Below are 18,510 nucleotides of genomic sequence, written 5' to 3'. Positions count from 1 at the left end.
GGAATATCGCTGTTGCTTTCGTATAAATGAAGCGGACATACCTGCGTGGCCGCGATCTAATCCTGTTTACATAAAGTAAACCTGCTCCCGAGCAGGTTTGCGCTTACGGCTCTGTTGCTATGGCAGCAAGTCCCAGATGAGCTTCGGGGAACCGAGCGATCCAAGATCACGCGAAATCGTCAACAATCAAATCCAGCTAACCTACTTAGCGAGGTACGAAGAACGGGCCCCTGGTAATGAGCTAATCACTTGATTCAGGTGTTTGACATCTAAAACCTGCAGGACACCGGCCCTTGAGGCCTGGAGTTGCGCACCCCTGCTTTAAAGATGGGTTAGGGTTTAAAGGGTTAATGGAGTAAAGTCCCTGTACTTTGTTGACCATAAGGGGGCAGTATTTCTTTAATCTTCAATCATGCTGAACAAATGATTGTTTCTCCAAGCAAGGTGGGCTATCATCTGATTGTGCAAAAAGTTTGAATTAAAAGTTTGATCTAATATTTCATCTTTTGTTCATAATGTAAATAATGATAAAAAAATATTTCTTCATCACTTTAATTTAAGGTCTGTGGGTGTTTCTTTGAGGCTGGGATGACACAAACATTTAACGACACACAATTAAGAATAGAACAATTGTCCCAGTTACCAAGTTAACATTGTTTTTATTGTCTCTGCAAACGTCTCATAGATTAAACAACAACAACATCAACAACAAGAACAACAAAATGGAAAATATTCACAAATATTAGTCCTCATGGCACTCATACTCATGTCCAACTCTATTTAATATATGATATAATAAAGTACTTTTTTTTTTAGTAAAGAAACAGTTTTATAACAAATTCAGGTTGATTTCCTGTTTGAATGAGTTTTGGTTGAGTGCAAAAATTAACCAACTGCAATAAATTTGACAAAAACAAATTCTGCAGTATTTTTGGGAGAAATTCCCTTGCAGTGAAGGAAATAACTTGGTGAACACTAGTTGAAATATTCTGGTTATAGTGAGAGTGAATTGCTTACTCATGATGGAGCCAACATGGAGTGTGATCTATGAATATTTGTATTAAATCTATGTGTAGACTCGTGACCTAAATCCTCTGCGCATAAAGTGAGGTCCTTTAATTCTCACTTTCCACTTAAAGTGCTAAATCATGTTGAGGTCAGAAGTATCACACCTGCAGTCCTGCAAAAAAAAAAGAGAAAGAAAAAAAAAGAAAAGAAAAAGAAAGTGCCTTTGCCGTTTAATAGAGTGATCATCTAAAATAGCACAATAAATGCATTAAACTCAGACCTTTTGTCCCTTTTAAAATATTACCGATACCTGATAATAAGGTATGTTACCTTTCTCTGTAGCAGTTGGACATATTAACCCTAACCACACATTCATAACCAAAAGTCAAGGCACACAGTAATCAAGTACATTATATCTGAGGCTTGCAGGACAAACTCCAAAAATAAAAGACACTTAAAAAAAAAAAAAAAAAAAAAAAAAAAAAAAAAGCGTTTGCAGCAATTAGTGTCAATATAAATAAAATAAACTTTGATGGTTCTTCTCTAAGGAAAACAAAACAACAACACAAGTCAATTACTTGGGTGTGACAAAGACACATACGAACACAAAAATGCTTTAAAAACAAAAAAAACATGTATGACACTCTGCTATAAAGATCCCAAACATACTAGTTCACACAGCTACAGGCATAAATACAATTGTCCCCTGAGATAACGAATATGAAATGGCACAAGCAGCACCTGACGTGTGTGTTTGATGAAGTGTGTGCGTGTGCACGCGCGCACACTTTGTTTATGCATATGGCTGTGTTTCTGTTTCCATTTTGCTGTTGAGATCTTCAACTTCCCCTCTCTCTGCAACCTTCTCTCACCTTTTGGCAACCAAAATGGAAAAAACCCCTCAAAAAACCAAAACAAAACCAGGTTTGACAGTTTCACAGTCTATCAGAGGTAGACCGCACTGGATTCTCATGGTGGTTGTTTATCACAGTGGATGACATCATGGGTTTTTCTGTAGAGATGAAATAGAAATCATCTTGAGGATTGTATATATTAAATTACAATATTATGTTTTTAATATTTTTGAGGCAAATTCTTAGCCAGTGAAGTGACAAACATGTTGTGATGTGACTTTGTTTCAACATATGCAGTACCTCAATGACTGTTTGGATCCAGTTGAGCATCACTTCCACGTTGGTGTAAACACCTGGCTTTCCCTTCCGGGCACAGCCAACACCCCAGCTCACTACGCCTACCAGATTCCAACTGGAGTCACTGATATGCACCAAAGGGCCTCCACTGTCCCCCTGACATTTAAAATACATTTTAAAAATGAAGTTTGTTCACCAAAAATAACTATAATACCCGGAATACAAAATCTAATGTAAATTAGAAAATAAATTGGAGGCCTGTTACCTGGCAGGCATCAACCTTCCCTTCTGGGAAGCCTGCACAGAGCATCCTATTTGTTATGATACTACCATAGACTGTGGGGCTGGAACATACTGACTGAGCTATCAGAGGGATTTTGGCCTCCTGCAGTATGTCAGCAACTGCACCTGAAGGCAGAACACAAGCACACAATGTTTGCAACCTCATAGACAGGCAAAAGTATTTTTTCTATTTGCATTATTAGGTGATAAAGAATAGGTTACATGTAGGATTTCTCACCATTTTCCCGTCGGTATCCCCACCCTGTCACTGTCATGTAGGTTTCAGCTGTAATGCTATAGTCTTTAGGAGGCAGACAAACTGGTCTTCTGACATCTAGAAGAAAAACATTTAATAAAGTGGAAATTTTTATTTGTTTTATGTAACTTTGAGAGTTTGAAAATACATATAAAGATATAAGCTAATCACACAATATAATGAATATAAGTTACTACGTAGTGAGAAGCTTGATATTTGACACATAGCCACTAGAGGGCAACAGAGAGGTGGTTGAGCCTACTGAATACAAACATACCGAATACAATTTAAACTAACCTGACACTGTGATTGGCCTAGTGAGTCTCATCAGTGCTATGTCATAGTCATTTGTTTCTGCATTGTAGTCTGCATTCACTATAACTCTGTCCACAGAGGAGCCTCCCAGTGTGATTATGCTCGTCTGGCCTGACACCACTGCCCATTGCCTCAACTCCTTATTACTTCTGCAAAAAAAAAAATAAATAAATAAAAAGAAAAAAAAGAAAGAGAGAGAGAGAGCAAGAAGGAAGCGGGATCATGAGGCTAAAGAATAAGACAAAGCAAATTTAGTGGAAATGATATAGTATGGTAACTATACTGACCCAGTGAAGCAGTGGGCAGCAGTGACTACCCAGCGCGGTGACACCAGTGAGCCTCCACATGTATGTTGGCCAGACCGCTGCAGGCTGACCTGCCATGGCCAGTGGTCAATGGATGTATCAGTGCCCCCAACGATGCGATCATCAGCGCCCACATTTCCACAGTCTGATAAGATATTATAATATTGTTATTTGCAAGGACCCGTGGTTCATTTCAAACTGCATTTTATATTATGTCTGTTTATTTGCTACTTTGTTATATGTCGCTAGGAAATAGTTCTGCTGTTTCCTGGAGACATGTATGGGCCTGTTAGTGTGAAACTCTCCACACAACAAGTAGTCTTCCACTTACAAAGCCAAGAACTTCACTCTGCCTTGTTAGGTGTTGTAAACAATATTAGTGACAGGTGCTGCCTTTGTAAAAATAAAACTCACCTGAACAGGATAAAGATACCACAGATCCAGACTGGCATACACTACTGTTGAAGAGATGTAAGAGGAGTTGGTCAGATGTCAGACATTATTCATATGATCACAAAACAGCCTCACAATTAGTCAAATATAGAAAACACACATCCAATTGCTAACTTGTCTTCACCCTCGTGCAGAATTTCGTTTGCATTTCTGCTGGGGTTTTATACAAAGTAAAATCTTTGTTTTGTTCACTTTCATAAAGGATAAGATAGAAGGAACAAAAACTGTGGGACTTTTTGTCTTTCAGGAATAGAAACTAAAGACTCATTTGAAGGGGTTGCATATGAAAAGGGGGGGGGGGGGGGGGAATGAAATCTAAAAAAGAAAAGGAGAGAAAAAGTGAAGATTTTCCTAACAAACAGGGATACCAAGCATGGAAAGTGTATATTGACATCCTGTTTTTAGCTAAATGCAGAAGCAACTCGCAAGGAGCCGGTGCTTCTTTGTAAGAATACATTTAGCAGAAAGAGACACACTGAAAGTTCCCTTATTAGCATTTCTATTTTGTGTAGTTTATGTTGCAATGGCAAAACATGAAGTCATGATTTGGCTTCCATATGATGACATCTTCCTTACCGGTCAGCAGTGGCTTGTTGTATAGGTGTGTTTGAGGTCCCTGGCCTGACAGCTGTAAATGGTCCAGTTTTCATCGGTGACGTTAAGGAGCTTACTAAGATGTTTTTGCTAGTAGGCTTCCTGTGGAAGCAGGGGGGGATTTTATGCTTGATTTCAGATCACATAACAGGGATGTTAAATTTGCAAGGTATTCCTCAAATTTCAACACCTTGTCATTGTAAACTCACATTGTGTATCCCAGTTGTGTACATGCCGTCTGTGTGTGCGCTTGGGTCCAGTCGTCAGAACAAACAGTCCGCCAACCTGAGTCTGGACCGTAAACTTGCAAGACCTGATCATTCGACTGGAGTCGCACTGGAGAGAGGAATGAGGGGGAGGCATTTTTCAGTTTTTCGTTTATTTATGATGACAAAGAAAGAGTGGGGAGTGCACTCTACCTGGAAATGTAGTGTTTACTTTAAAGGTCGTCATGCAGGTAATTTCATCTTCTGCTCCTGCACAGTCAATGTGCCCATCGCAGGTTTTGTCTAACGGGATGAATTTCACAGACCGTGTGCAAAAAAAGTATTTGCTTTCAATCAAGTTTTTAACTGAAAAGAAAAGAGAAGGACAGGATCACAAGGATGTGGCCAGTTTTACATATTGCAGTGTGTAAAGTGTGTTTTGAGGAAGTACATTTTTTAGGAATTGTAACTCACTGAAGTATGCTGCAATGGCCAGTATGCCCAGTATCAACATAACTGTCAGTGTAGTGATCAACACTTTCTTGATCTTCGCTCTCTTCTCTTTCGGGGTGTTTGGAGCCGTCATGGGCCTTCTGTGGCGTCCTGGCCGAGGAACTGCAGAAAGAAGAATAATTAGAAGTGAGATAACAGAATGTAAAAAGAAACGTAAGGACGCAATAAACAGGAAACTGCGATAGCAGAATAGAAACCGCAGAACAGAGACCAAAAAGGGTAGAAAATTTGTCAAGATGGAAAAAAAAAGTGTGCACATGCAAATTCTAATTACTGCCTGGCCTGGCTGTTTCCAAGTATTTATCATACTATGCAAACATTATTACAGTGCAGCAAAAATACATATATTGATCCCAAACCAACACAAACTTATAGCTTACCTGGGTTTGTAGGATTTAATGGCCTTGAGGTTTCCTCAGGGAGCTGAGCAGCTGTCTGAGGACAGAAGAGACAAAAGCAAAGGTGAAAACTGGGGTGTAATCACATCAGGTGCCTGTGTCTCTAGGTTATACCTCCTTCAACTCCCTGAGCATGGACATGCTTTATTTACCATGCAAATGTCAGTGTAAGTAGCTGAGCTTGCACAAACTCTTTCAGCAGAGCTTTTGTGTTTAGTTCCAGATAAGTGTTTAAATATGTGTAAAAAATAGCTCTCTTAAACTTAAGTTTCCTACAGTGCCTTGCTCTTCTCCATTGTGTCTTGTCTTCGTCTGAGTTGGGATGTTTGTGTGTGAAACACTAGACCCAATTTCCTAGTCTACTTGTGACTGATCACACCTGCCCTTCATCTGCACATCTAGACAGCTGTGAATAAAAGGTGGGCCTTCATCTCCTCTCTGTTACATTGTTCAGTCTACTAACATGATGGTATCAGTGGTCGTTAGGCCACCGGACTAATTAGCTTTGATTACCTTTTGTTGCTTTAGCTAGGGTTGTTTTTTTTTTTTTGATTAACATCATTCCTGTAATTCAGCACGATCTGCCATGTTGTCAGTATGTTTCAATTAATCAACAATGCTAAAGCCAATCAACCCCTAACCCATTTCCTCTTTCAGCCCTCACTCAGCCAACCACAGTAGGCCTGCCCCACCTGTTTTCACAGCTTTTTCAAGTGCTGCCATTTCAGCTCGCTTAGCCCTTCTGCCAGTAACCAACATCTCCTCCCTGCATACTCATGGTTTTACCATTTCTTCAGTTCTCTAAGTATTAACAGTAAACCGGTGGATCTGTCTTTTATGGGTCTGCATTTGTAGATCAGTGCATAAAATACAATCTGTCTAGTGGAGGATCACAGAAAAAGACAAGTTATGGAAACATGGCAGAGAATGTGATGTTCACATTTTAATGTGTCTTTTTGGAATAATTGCCCAAGCACAAAATACACCAACAGTACAAAGTGTCCTGTGTACTGAGGAGTATTGTGACAGGCTGTACTTGGGCCCAGTGAAATTTTTGTTTAACTGAAGCTGATACTGTGGAAACAGTATAAACTGATAGATCAGGGTGAGTGTCCTTCACATAAAATGAATCGGGTTTAAGGCCCATATTATGCAAGTCAAACAGCTTGTGTAAGTGCATGCAGTCCATTTCAGTCACGAAATTTCAGTCACGAGTAATGCCTATGTTTCATTTTCATACTTTGGCTTTCAGATTAGGAAATGTGTCTAAATGACCTAACTACAGAAGACTTAAGACAGCAGCAGATCCATGATTTCAAATCAGTACACTTACTGATGACTGATGACACCTTGATTTTGTGATTTTTCATAAGGTTGAATTGTGCTTGAAAAAAGCCCTGCAGTGTCTTTTTTAAAAATGTTTACCTTACACAGACTGCAGTTAGAAACATGAATATTTTTTCAGTAAGCTCATTTTACTTTGGTCTCTTTAGTGGAGATCGGTAACACCAAAGGGGTAATAGGAGCAGATGGTCTTTGACTCTGACATAAGTTGTTTGAATAATCCTTTTTTCCTGCTTACCTTTTTGCTTAACAACACACAAAGTGGCTGGCTAGCTTACATTAGCCGCGGCATAGCAAGATGTTACTTTAGCTCATACATAACAGTTGTTCAAAGATGACTTTTGGTAATATTATTGGCATAGTTACTGTATATATAGTAACCGGTTATCCATTCCTTATCCACTCTGCACCATTGCACCATAAATATGCGACATGTTGTTATGTGTTGTCTATGTCATGTTGATGCCATGTTGTCAGTATTGTCTGTTGTGTACATGGAGAGCAAAGAAATAACCAGAGATCAATTTCTTGTATATGTACACATATTTGCTATATCAAGCTGATTCTGATGGTCAGTAATGATAACTAATGAGGCTGGTTCCAAATGAGCTCTATGGGGTAGTTAGAAGTTGGCCTCTGATTTTACATCATACAAACAGCAAACAATCAGGCAACACTGACAATCAGTGTACCTCCAAAAGGTAGAGTGAGTGCTACATGTGCTAATTATCAAATGTGTCATGGGAGAGATTTGGGGTTTAGCCAGCGAATGGTTACATTCACATTACAAAGACATTAAAAAGGTATTTGGTGCTGAGCTTGAAGAGTTTTACAGAGCTTTGTGGTTAAAAATAGATGCTCCAAAGCTATTACTCAACTTGCAGACGAGTTAATATACACATTTTTCTTCTTTCACTCATTCGTTGCCTGTACTACACCAGAAAGTCAGTCACTACCAAGATACGTGTCTCTTGTTCAATTATAAGTCAGAGTAGCTTATTTTATTCTCTCATTCACTCAGTCATTTCTTCAGCTCTGAGGTGTCTCTCACATTCATACCATTAAGCTATTATGTGCATATTCATTACATCTAACCAGTCCCTTTCCTGCCTCACTGGCCCTCATTAGCTGTTGTTGACAAGACATGCTACTTTTAGAAAACAACAAGAACAACTAATCTGTGAAGAAACTCAGGTAACAAATTATCTGAAGAATCAGGACCTACAGATTTCAGATTCAAGTAATAATTTACTAACTATTAAATCAACAAGAGGAAAATGAATATCACAGTGGAATAAAGTAGTGAAGAATGATTTGCCAACATTGCAGAGGAAGAGGATTGCATCAGGATGACATGGAGGTATATGAACAGTCAAAAAAGAAGAAAAAGAGGAGAACTGTGATATGTTGTTTGGCATTTACGGGTTTTATCAGGGCTATAGTTCATAATCTGAGAGTAACAGGAGTGTTTGTCTTTTCCTGAGTTCCTGTTTTTGAAACTTAAATGTTTCAGATCATCAAACAAATTTAAATATTAGGCAAAAATAACACAAGTAAACGCAAAATGCAGTTTCTAAATGAAAGTGTTTATTACTTAGGGGAAAAAAATTACCTTCATGGTCCTGTGTAAAAAGATGACTGGACTTAAACCTCAGAACTGGTCGGGCCACCCTTAGCAGAAAAAAACTGCAATCAAGCATTTATGATAGCAGGCAATGAGTGTTTTACAGAGATGTGTAGGAATTTGGGCCCTCTCATCTTTGCAGAATTGTTATAATTCAGCCACATTGGAGAGTTTTTGAGCATGAACCACCTTCTTAAGGTCATACCACAGCGGGACTAGGCTACTCCAAAGTCTTCATGTTGTTTTTATTAAACCATTCAGAGGTGTACTTGCTGGTGTGTTTTGGATCATTGTCCTGCTGCAGAGCACACTTGGGTTCAACATAAACAAATGGCTGCACATTCTCCTCCATGTCTTGATAGACCAGAAACCAGAAGTTCTTGATTCAACAGGTCTGCCAGTAATCAGGCTTGGGTGTGCTTATTGGAACTGAACTCAGATTTCCATGAAATGTAGTTAATTCATCATTTAAGAAGAGAGAAAATTAGGACCAGGTAGGTTTTGATAACATTTTTTTTTTTTTTATTTAACCTTTATTTAACCAGGAATGTCCCGTTGAGATCAAAGACCTCTTTTTCAAGGGAGTCCTGGCCAAGAGGCAGCACATTTCAAGACAAATACATACGAACAAACAAAGTTAAAATTACACAAAACAATTACACATTATTGAGGCAGCCTGTAGGCCTTTGAGTTTAGTTTTAAAAACATTTAAAGACAACAATTCAGTTAGTTTCCAGTCTTTCTGTAACATGTTCCATGAAAAAGGCGCAGAGTGGACAAAGGCTTTCTTACCCAGCTCTGTGCGGACAAGGGGAACAGACAACAGCAGCTGATCATTTGAGCGCAAGGAGTAAGAACCACTATTTGTCCTTGTGACCAAAGTACAAATATAAGGAGGCAGCAATCCAAGCATAGCTTTGTAAATAAAAGTGTACCAATGCCCCTGTCTTCTAATGGCCAAAGAAGGCCATTTTACTCTTAAGTACAAATCACAGTGATGGGTCAGGTATTTACAATTGGTAATAAACCTCAAGGAAGCATGATACATCGTGTCCAACATTAGAAGACATGAAGAAGAAGCGTTCATATACAGAATGTCACCATAATCTAACACAGATAAAAAGGTTGCAGTGACAAGACGTTTTTTTACTGCAAAAGAAAAGCACTGTTTATTACGGAAGAAAAAATGAAGTTTAAGTCTCAGTTTCTTTACTAGTCTCTCTATATGTGGTTTAAAGGTGAAGGAGTCATCAATCCAGACACCAAGGTATTTATATTCATGAACTATCTCTATGACATTTCCTTCAAGGGTGGACACCACTGGAATAGGCTCCGGGACCTTCTTTGACTTGGAAAACAACATTAGCTTAGTCTTGTCAGCATTGAGAACTAATTTTAGCTGAATAAGTGAATGCTGGAAAGCAACAAAGGCTTTCTGTAAAGTTTCAATGGCCTGAGCAAGAGATGATCCATAACAGTAAATAACTGTGTCGTCAGCATAAAAATGCAAATTTGTGTCTGAGACATTTTGACCCAAGTCATTGATATATAAAAGGAACAGAAGGGGACCCAAAACTGAGCCCTGTGGCACCCCCTTGTGGACAGCAACAAATTTAGAACAAAGACCTTCAAGTTTAATGCACTGGGTTCTATTTTTCAGATAATTTGAGAACCACGCTAATGCATGTTCTGACAATCCAAGGCTGAGCAGTCTGTTTTTTAGGACTGCATGATCAACAGTGTCAAAAGCTTTTGAGAGGTCAATAAAGAGTGACGCACAGTACAATTTCTTATCAAGTGCCACAATAATATCATTTATCACTTTCATAGTGGCAGTGTTAGTACTGTGTTTTTTCCTGAAGCCTGACTGAAATTTGGAGACAATATCATTAGAGTACAAAAACTCTTTCAACTGGTCACAAACTAGAGATTCCAGGATTTTGGATAAAACACACAAATTTGATATTGGCCTATAATTAGTCAACACCGATGGATCACCTCCTTTCAATAAAGGCAAAACGAAAGCTGATTTCCAAACCGCTGGAATTTCTTTGGTTTTAATTGAAAAATTAAATAGAATTGAGAGTGGTTCTGCAATAAAATCAGCTGCCAACTTCAAAAAATAAGGTTCCATCAAGTCTGGACCAGGAGGTTTTCTGTGATCCAAAGCCTTTAAAGCTTTATGCACTTCATAAACACTAAAAGGTACAAAGTTAAAACGGTCTCCAGAAAACATAGAGAGTTCTGGGCAAGTATTTGTTAAAAAGGTTTCTGCAGAAGCAAACAAGGAACCCACTGATAGAAAGTGTTCATTAAAACAATTCAAAATTTCAGTTTTATCATTAATTGAGACTGAATCTTTTACAACAGATTTAGGAAAGGTTTGAGTCATTTTATTGGCGGAAAAAGACTTGATTACTTTCCAAAATTTCTGTGGATCATTGAGGTTCTCAGTGGTGACAGACAAAAAGTATTCAGATTTGGCCTTTTTAATAAGAGAAGTACATTTATTTCTAAGCTGTTTGAAAACAGACCAATCAGTGGAAGTATCTGTTTGTCTCGCCTTGTCCCATGCTCTATTACGCTTGTGTATGCTATCTGCGAGTGTCTGCGAAAACCAAGGATTTTCTCGACCTTTAATTCTAACTTTCCGTAAGGGGGCATGTTTATTAACAATTCCCATAAAACTTTCCTTAAAATATGTCCAAGCTAGCTCTACATCTGGTAATAGTCCGATTTTTTCCCAATTAACTAATGACAAATCATGATGAAAAGCCTGTTCATTAAATTGTTTAAGATTCCTTTTGCACACTATGCGTGGCTTACATTTTGGAATTTTAGCATTTCTGCAAACAGCAACAACACAGTGATCACTTAGGTCATTACAGAAAACACCAAGTGAAGACAATTTATGAGGTACATTTGTTAAAACCAAATCAATTAATGTAGACTTTTCAGGGCATTTAAGATTTGGCCTGGTAGGAAGATAGACTAGCTGGGTAAGATTAATTGAATCGCAGAATTCTTTAAATTCACCAGAAGTTGCATTTAGCCAGTCCCAGTTCAAGTCTCCAGCCATTAGTAGTTCGGTATAATTTAGTTTAGCCAAAAGGTGCTTTAATGAAGATAATGCCTCTTTTGAAGCAGATGGGGGCCTGTAACACCCAGCAATGGTTATCGAAAAAGTATTAGCAATATCTACATTCAAGGCCAAAAACTCCATTTGTTTGCATATCGATTGGGACAGAACAATCGAAGCATTAAATCTTGATTTGACATAAATAGCTACACCGCCTCCTTTTTTTGGCCTATCAGTGCGATATACATTGTACCCATATATGTTAATGTCTTCATTAGTAATAGATTTAGTTAACCAAGTTTCAGAAATTATAACAACATCTGCATCTGTAGATTTAACCCAAATTTCTCCCTTAATCAAAGACATCATCATTTAAAACATAAATTTTGTATTTAGTCAGGTTTCCTTTGTCTAATCTTTAAAGTTGTTTGATGATATGAAACATATAAATGCGACAAATATGCAAAAAAAAAAAAAAAAGAGCAAAAAACAAAATTTAACCTAGAAGGGGGCAAACACTTTTTCACACCACTGTGTATACTGGTAAAATATCTTAGCTTTGTTTAGGTTCAAAAAACACTTGATAAACTTGTTCGCTTCTTTATTTCTTGTGCAATAAAGGGACTGGGAAAAAATCTATTTAAAAAGTATGGTGTTTCTGTCATACTGGTGTAAACTGCTCAGTCAAGCATGTAGAGCGTTCATGAATTTCACACAGCAGCGAGCAAAATACCGTGGTGAAAGTGTACAACACAGAAAAATTCCCATGGCTTCGGCTCGGAGTATCTGTTAGAGTGATTGTCATGCTTGACTGCCATTACTGTTCCTCAAGTCCAGTCACCTTTGCAATTAAAATTGCAAGTTGTGTTCTTAATATGAATGTAAAACTCTATAGTCTTTAATGGGAATTAAATAAACATTTTACTGAACAAAACTGGTGAAATCTCTTTCTGTACTGTGCTGTGTGAAATAATAACTACATTTTCAACTTCCCTCTTAAACTTCCTAAAATGCTACTGTAATGTTGTCCCCCCTCGAAAAATGCAAACCTTTACTTGCTTATCCCCAGCATCTCAACAACATATGTCAACATTTTGAATCTCAACCACTTTTATGCCTTTCACAAACAAAGGTTATCTGTGTTGTGCTATGCTCAATTATGACTGTTAGTCTCACTGCATTTCCAACATTTGGCACACATTATGCTAGTCATGTGGTTTCACCTGTAGCATTATACTGTAGATCATGTGTCACATCAATGTGGCTGCTGACTGGCCTATTAGAAGATTTTAGTATACGGTATATTTTGTTACAGAGGGGTAGCTCGAAGAACACTTTTCATCAGCCTGCTGTTCTACCTTTGTCTTGTCCTCAAAGCTCTTCAACCGCTAGATTACAAATACATTTAGCGTAGCACGTATGCTTCAGATCGGCTGGTACAAAAACATAACATGCAGGTCACTAACCAGTGAGGACTTTCCAGAACCAAAAGAAAAAACAAAAGACAAAGATTAAAAATGGGAAGAGTTATTTTCTTTCATTTTCACTACTGCTTATTTTTGATGCAGAAATATCAGGTAATCCACCCTTCTATTTGCACATTTATGTGTCACTAGTATCACTTAATTTGGTAGAGCTACAGAGAAGTATGAAGGCAAATTTTGAAAACAGATCCCATAACTGCCACTGTCTGTCAGTGGAAATATACAAGTTGCGGAGAGAGAGGGGCGAAGAATGCTGTTGGGCAGGTTTTTCTTTCTTTCTTTTTTTTTTCTGAACAGTAGCTCAGTAGCTCTGTGCTGGTTTTGCTCATGTGCTCATGTTCAGCATTCAGCTTTCATCTTAAAGTACAAGAGTTGAATACAGTGTATAAAAGAATGTGACACCTTCCTCTTTGTTTCATTTACTGACATTTCAGAATTCTCAGATTTCACTTTACATAGAAATCCAGTATCCAGTGGCACTTTGCAAATAACATGAGAATTTTACACTCCTACAGTAAATATGCTGTTAAGCTGTAGTTAGTCTACATCCATATACTTAAAAAATAAAGAAGCAAAAAAAGCAATATAAGGTGATTCTGAGATTTAAACACTGTGTTTCACCATGTTTCATCTGGCTGGCTTATTCATTTAAAATAAAACATTCACCATTTTAATTAACTATTTTATTTTTAACCACTGTTAGTCAATACATAGTCACAAAAGAACCAGACACACCCATCCCTGAAACCAACTGGAAGTAACGTTTATGGGGGGAAGTAAACAGTAGGAGAAAGTAGGTTATCGGCTTGTGGTGTAAATTACAGTTATTTCGGGAAGTAATAAAAGCAGGATAAACAAAACAGTGGGCAGGCCATACAACATGGGAAACCAAGAAGCCGGCTAAAGAAATTTGTCTTGAGTGGACCTTCCTGTAAAAATGCATTGTCATGCCATGAGATATGACGACAGTGTACTTGGAAACTTAGATGTTGTCATTGGTACCAAGACAAATATAAACGATTTTATGAGTCAGGGCAGTATTTCAAAACAGCCTGGTAGTACTAGTTAGTCATGTGTTATTCAGAGCAACAACTAACCTGTTTATGAAAAACACTGGAAGTGCTGCACTGGATCAAAAACACTGTTAGTAATGTTTGCTCGTCAAAAGGCCAGTGGTGAAGTACAAGTGGGGAAAAAAATGACAGCCTATAAAACCAAGGCTCTATCAATGACAGCCTATATCAAGTCATTGATAACAATGACTTGATATGAATAGAAGTCCTTGGTTTTATTTGGCTGTTAACCAAAATACTGTATGTAAATATAAATGTCCTTTATACATGAATTTAAAACAAACAAACAAAAAAACCCAGAACAAAAACCAACAGCTTTGTGTTTGGAGTTAAGGATACTCCTTCTAAGGGTATAACTTGCGATCGCAATAAGGTGAGATTCCTTCTGTATTGCCACCTACAGTAAGCTTCCAGTTTTAATAAGCCTAGCTGATTCATACAGTGGACTGCTGCCAAAAAGCCTTGAAGGGAAAAAGTATAATTGGGTCAAGTTTAACAGAAAAAAGCCGTTGGTACGGTAAGCTCAAGTATGTTTCCTTTACTGCCTTGTTGTAGTAACACACACACACACACACACACACACACACACACACACACACACACACACACACACACACACACACACACACACACACACACACACAAGAGTCATCCTCTGGGAACGTGTGTGATACTTTGTCATTTTTCCTTTTTAACATAAGACCATTAATTGTTTATTGATGTTAATAAGGCTGATATAATATGTAGTTTTCTATGCAATAGCCAGTGCATGTTGATCTTTCCTGTAGAGCCATTGTGGAGCATCGCTTGTTGCTTGGGATGAGTGTGAAGCTACTAATTTTAATATAACAAATACCTAGATCTCTCTCTCTCTATAAAAAAAGACTTGACTGGAATTATTCTTTATGAACCCTGAAATGAGTAAACGTACACACTTCTTGTATACCCATGTTTGCGTTAAGTGTTACTCAGTTTTGTGGGTCCAACATTAGTGGCTGTCTTTTCCGTGCTGTGTTATTATGAAAAGTATTGTATTCTTCATACGGCCGTGCTCTACATTCAAATATCAAAAATTCTATTGGCAAAATTATGAATGTGAAATGTTCCTGCGTGTTACTGCTACTTGTCACAGACCGTTGATAAGGTCCTCAAAATATGTCACTACACAACATCTGTTCTGGTTTTGTATGAGCTATCCTTTCAACATAGCTGCTGTTGTAAATAATATCAATGCAACAGGTCTATCCAGTGTCTTTATATTACGTTAAATATCAAGTTTATTACCACGTAATATCCAGAGGTCATTATTCAAATCACTTCTTAAAGGCAAGCCATTGACTGTATACCTACACGATGTAAATAATGTTGATTGTACTTCCAGTTGCACTTACCCACATGGTGAAGGTGTCTCTTTTGGTAAGGCTTGATGTAGCTTGTCACAGAGTACAGAGTAAACACTGCCCTCCCTTTCAGGAGGTGGGATTCCTCAGAAATTTTGCTGTCCCTTGGCTATCTTTGTCCCCTTCCTCTTACCGTCATGCTACAAAACCTGGCTCAGTTGAGTCTCCCACTGTCTTCCTTCTTCCTTCCTGTTTTCTTTCTGTATTACAGTAACTTAATCAGATGCCCCTCTTCAAAACCCCAAGGCCGCAATGAAGCTTGATAATACGTAGCCTTTCAAATCAACACGGAGAGCTTCTTTTAAACGATCGATTCCCACTGACAAAACAAAACTAAAGTCCAGGTAACCTGACACTTTAACCCTCCTCTTTCCCTTGCTTTCTGGCTCTCTCTCTACCTGTGCGCTTTTCTCATTTCTGTCCCTCCTCCCACACCGTCCTCCATATCTAAACTTCTTTAGCCTCTGCGACACAAAGCATGCTCTCTTTGTATTTTTCTCCTGTCATGTTCTTTACCCCCCTTTCAGTCATGCTTTGGCTTTCAAATTTTACGCAAACACACATTCATGTGGCAAACCATCTCCATGTATACAAATGGATGCAAAAACACAAACGTAACACACAAACCAGTAAAACTTGAATTTTCCAGTGGCACGGCGTACGCTCGGAGGTTTAGGTGTGTCTCCAATCTGTTTTTTTTTTGACAGTTTAATGATTACTTTGATTACTTAGATTACTGTAATACTATATGTACAAGCACACCACAGTTGTAGTGACAACTGTAGTGACTGTTGAGATTGTGACTAAAGGTCCAACATCCCCGTCTGTTTCAGCCATGCCGCAGAATATCTCTTCTTAATATTCTGAAGAGCTAAATTATCTTTTAAAGGTGCATTCAGTGACCGACCTGGTCACTAAGTCAGAGTTTCTAAAAATGAAGCCACTGTGAATGGGACACTGAGCATAGACGGCAGAGCAAGAAAAAAAGCTTCATTGGGAGTGTGCGAGAGAGAAGACTGATAAGGTCATCTGAAGAGAAAGAACCATTGTAAATAAACAGGAGCTGACTGTGCTGTTTGACCAGGTCTACTAAAAGAAATAACCCTTCATCACTTGGACTCTCATATGGTATCATCAGTTGTCTCACAGCATACACTATATAAGAAAATGGAGGGACTGATAGTACTTCAGGTGTGCTGCTACAGTATACAGGTAGACTTGCCGGAGTGAATCAGTTTGAAGCTAATCATTTTTGCTTAGGTCTCTTTCAGCCAATAACTGCTGTTACTTTGTTGGAATTCAGGCTGGGGTAGAATTAATAAGACATTTAGAGCCTCCACCCTGAATTACATGCATGAAGTCTTTTTGTGAGTTTACCCATTGAAGCCTGTGGAAAATTGTCATCAAGCAGCATTACACACTGCCACTTTTTTTTACCACATTTTTTTTTACCAAAGAAAATCAGGCATCATTTATATCCCCTTTGCTATATTACATTTCTCACAGGCAAACAATGTAAGTTGCGTGAATGCTGCAGTCACAGTATTTACCCTCTCCAACAGTCTGACATGATTAAACAACAGCTGACAAAATGTTTGCACACACAATAAAAGAGAAGATGAGAGAAAGCCAGTGATCTAATAAAGCTGTTGTACGCCCTTGTTTGATTCCATTAAAAGACTGCTTCTTTTTTTTTTTTTTTTTTTGATGATCCTATCAGTTCTGTGACGTGACATCCAGTCTAATGCAGATAAAATTAATTAACTTCTTTGTGGAAGCCACCTGTTGTTTGTATCTTCTGTTTTCTTTTAAATCTAGTTGTGTGCAAAGCTCAAGGACGGCATGAACATCTTGGTAATAAGTTACATATTAACTTAAATACATGTGTGTTTCTGCTGAGACTCAAACGTAATGATGATGAACATGAACCAAATAAGAGAACTTCCTATTTTCGAGCGTTTGTATCGCTTATTCTACGAAAGCATTGTTGAGCAACAATTATTTTAGCAGCACATTTGAATTCTGTGCAAACCTCAGAAGAATTTAAGCAGAGTGATTTTGTTTCACATATTAGGTCGTTTAAAAACATATTAATGGTGTCGAGTATTACAATGCCAAATTTGCACAAATTAAAATATGCTTGCAGAAACAACTCCAAAAATCTCCTGTTAAAACAGCTGATAATGTTGTATTTGACTATGTCCAACTTTAGCCCATCACGAATGTACGCAACGCATACACGTTAATTCCGCACAGCTTTCCGTTTCTTTTCAATGACGTCAGAGATTGATCTTATCATTCCATGAAATTTCAGTGAAAGAATGTTCATATGAAGAACTTTAAAATGTGTGGGACTACAGAAATTTAAAATCTGGGAATCCCCTTTAAAGCTAAGACATCTTTATCAGGCATGCTCTTATCAGAGTTTAGTAAAGCCGAAACTTGGAAACAGAATTATGAAAGTTTTCTCTGAGCTGGTGAAGTTCCCCATATCGGTAACTCATACAGGATGCTGTTCTTTCCTCAGTTCTCCCTTTTCTGGATGAATACAATAAAACACGTATAATGACGTAGACATGACCTAGATGCCATCACGATTGCAAAGTTGTAAAAAAAAGAAAAAAAGAGAGAATTTATTACATTAACACAGATAAACATATATTGCTTTTCCTTACTTGAGAAATGGTTGTTGCTGTCAGTCTTTCTCAGTGAAGTTCTCAGTAAAGCATCTATAGAACAGGGAGCAGCCTGGTTGGAAGTGACACCTGGTATGCAAACTTCCACTCTGTAGACCGCTTACTTGAATGTTCCCTCTCTCTCTCCGTCTCTCACTCTCTCTCGCCCTCACATGCCTGGTCAATGTACCATCAAAGCTATTTCACTACTACCTCCCCACCAGTTAGCGCAAGCCCTCCTTTGTCCACACAGGTGTGTATTTTGTGAAACTTGATACGGCCTCAAGAAACCTGCGAGACTCAAAAAAATAAACCGTTAATGATTAACAATCTCACATTTCAAGTTCCCG

The 18,510-nt window shown here is 38.1% G+C and overlaps 1 protein-coding gene across 4 annotated transcripts; it reads right to left on the bottom strand.

The window, feature by feature from the left end:
* Nucleotides 1-647: 647 nt before the first annotated feature.
* On the bottom strand, nucleotides 648-18,305 carry tmprss4a (transmembrane serine protease 4a). Of its 4 annotated transcripts, none has more exons than XM_080889449.1 (13): nucleotides 18,161-18,305; nucleotides 5,464-5,518; nucleotides 5,045-5,185; nucleotides 4,784-4,936; nucleotides 4,574-4,700; nucleotides 4,347-4,466; nucleotides 3,732-3,775; nucleotides 3,300-3,462; nucleotides 2,995-3,161; nucleotides 2,680-2,775; nucleotides 2,425-2,567; nucleotides 2,163-2,315; nucleotides 648-2,020 (listed from the first exon to the last, which is right to left on the bottom strand). In XM_080889449.1, exons 3-13 carry the CDS (start codon nucleotides 5,154-5,156, stop codon nucleotides 2,009-2,011), a joined length of 1,290 nt encoding a protein of 429 aa, XP_080745575.1. In that variant the 5' UTR covers nucleotides 5,157-5,185; nucleotides 5,464-5,518; nucleotides 18,161-18,305; the 3' UTR covers nucleotides 648-2,008. The 4 variants fall into 4 exon arrangements, with proteins under 4 accessions (XP_080745575.1, XP_080745574.1, XP_080745572.1 ...); XM_080889448.1 differs by lacking the exon at nucleotides 18,161-18,305 and adding an exon at nucleotides 15,477-15,869 and having other exon boundaries at nucleotides 2,995-3,158; XM_080889446.1 differs by lacking the exon at nucleotides 18,161-18,305 and adding an exon at nucleotides 15,477-15,861.
* Between the last annotated feature and the right edge of the window lie 205 nt (nucleotides 18,306-18,510).

Source organism: Rhamphochromis sp. 'chilingali' (assembly GCF_963969265.1).
Source record: "Rhamphochromis sp. 'chilingali' genome assembly, chromosome: 8".
NCBI classification, from domain to species: domain Eukaryota; kingdom Metazoa; phylum Chordata; class Actinopteri; order Cichliformes; family Cichlidae; genus Rhamphochromis; species Rhamphochromis sp. 'chilingali'.
The sequence above is the reverse complement of the archived record's forward strand: the minus strand, read 5'-3'. Positions and strand labels throughout refer to the sequence as shown.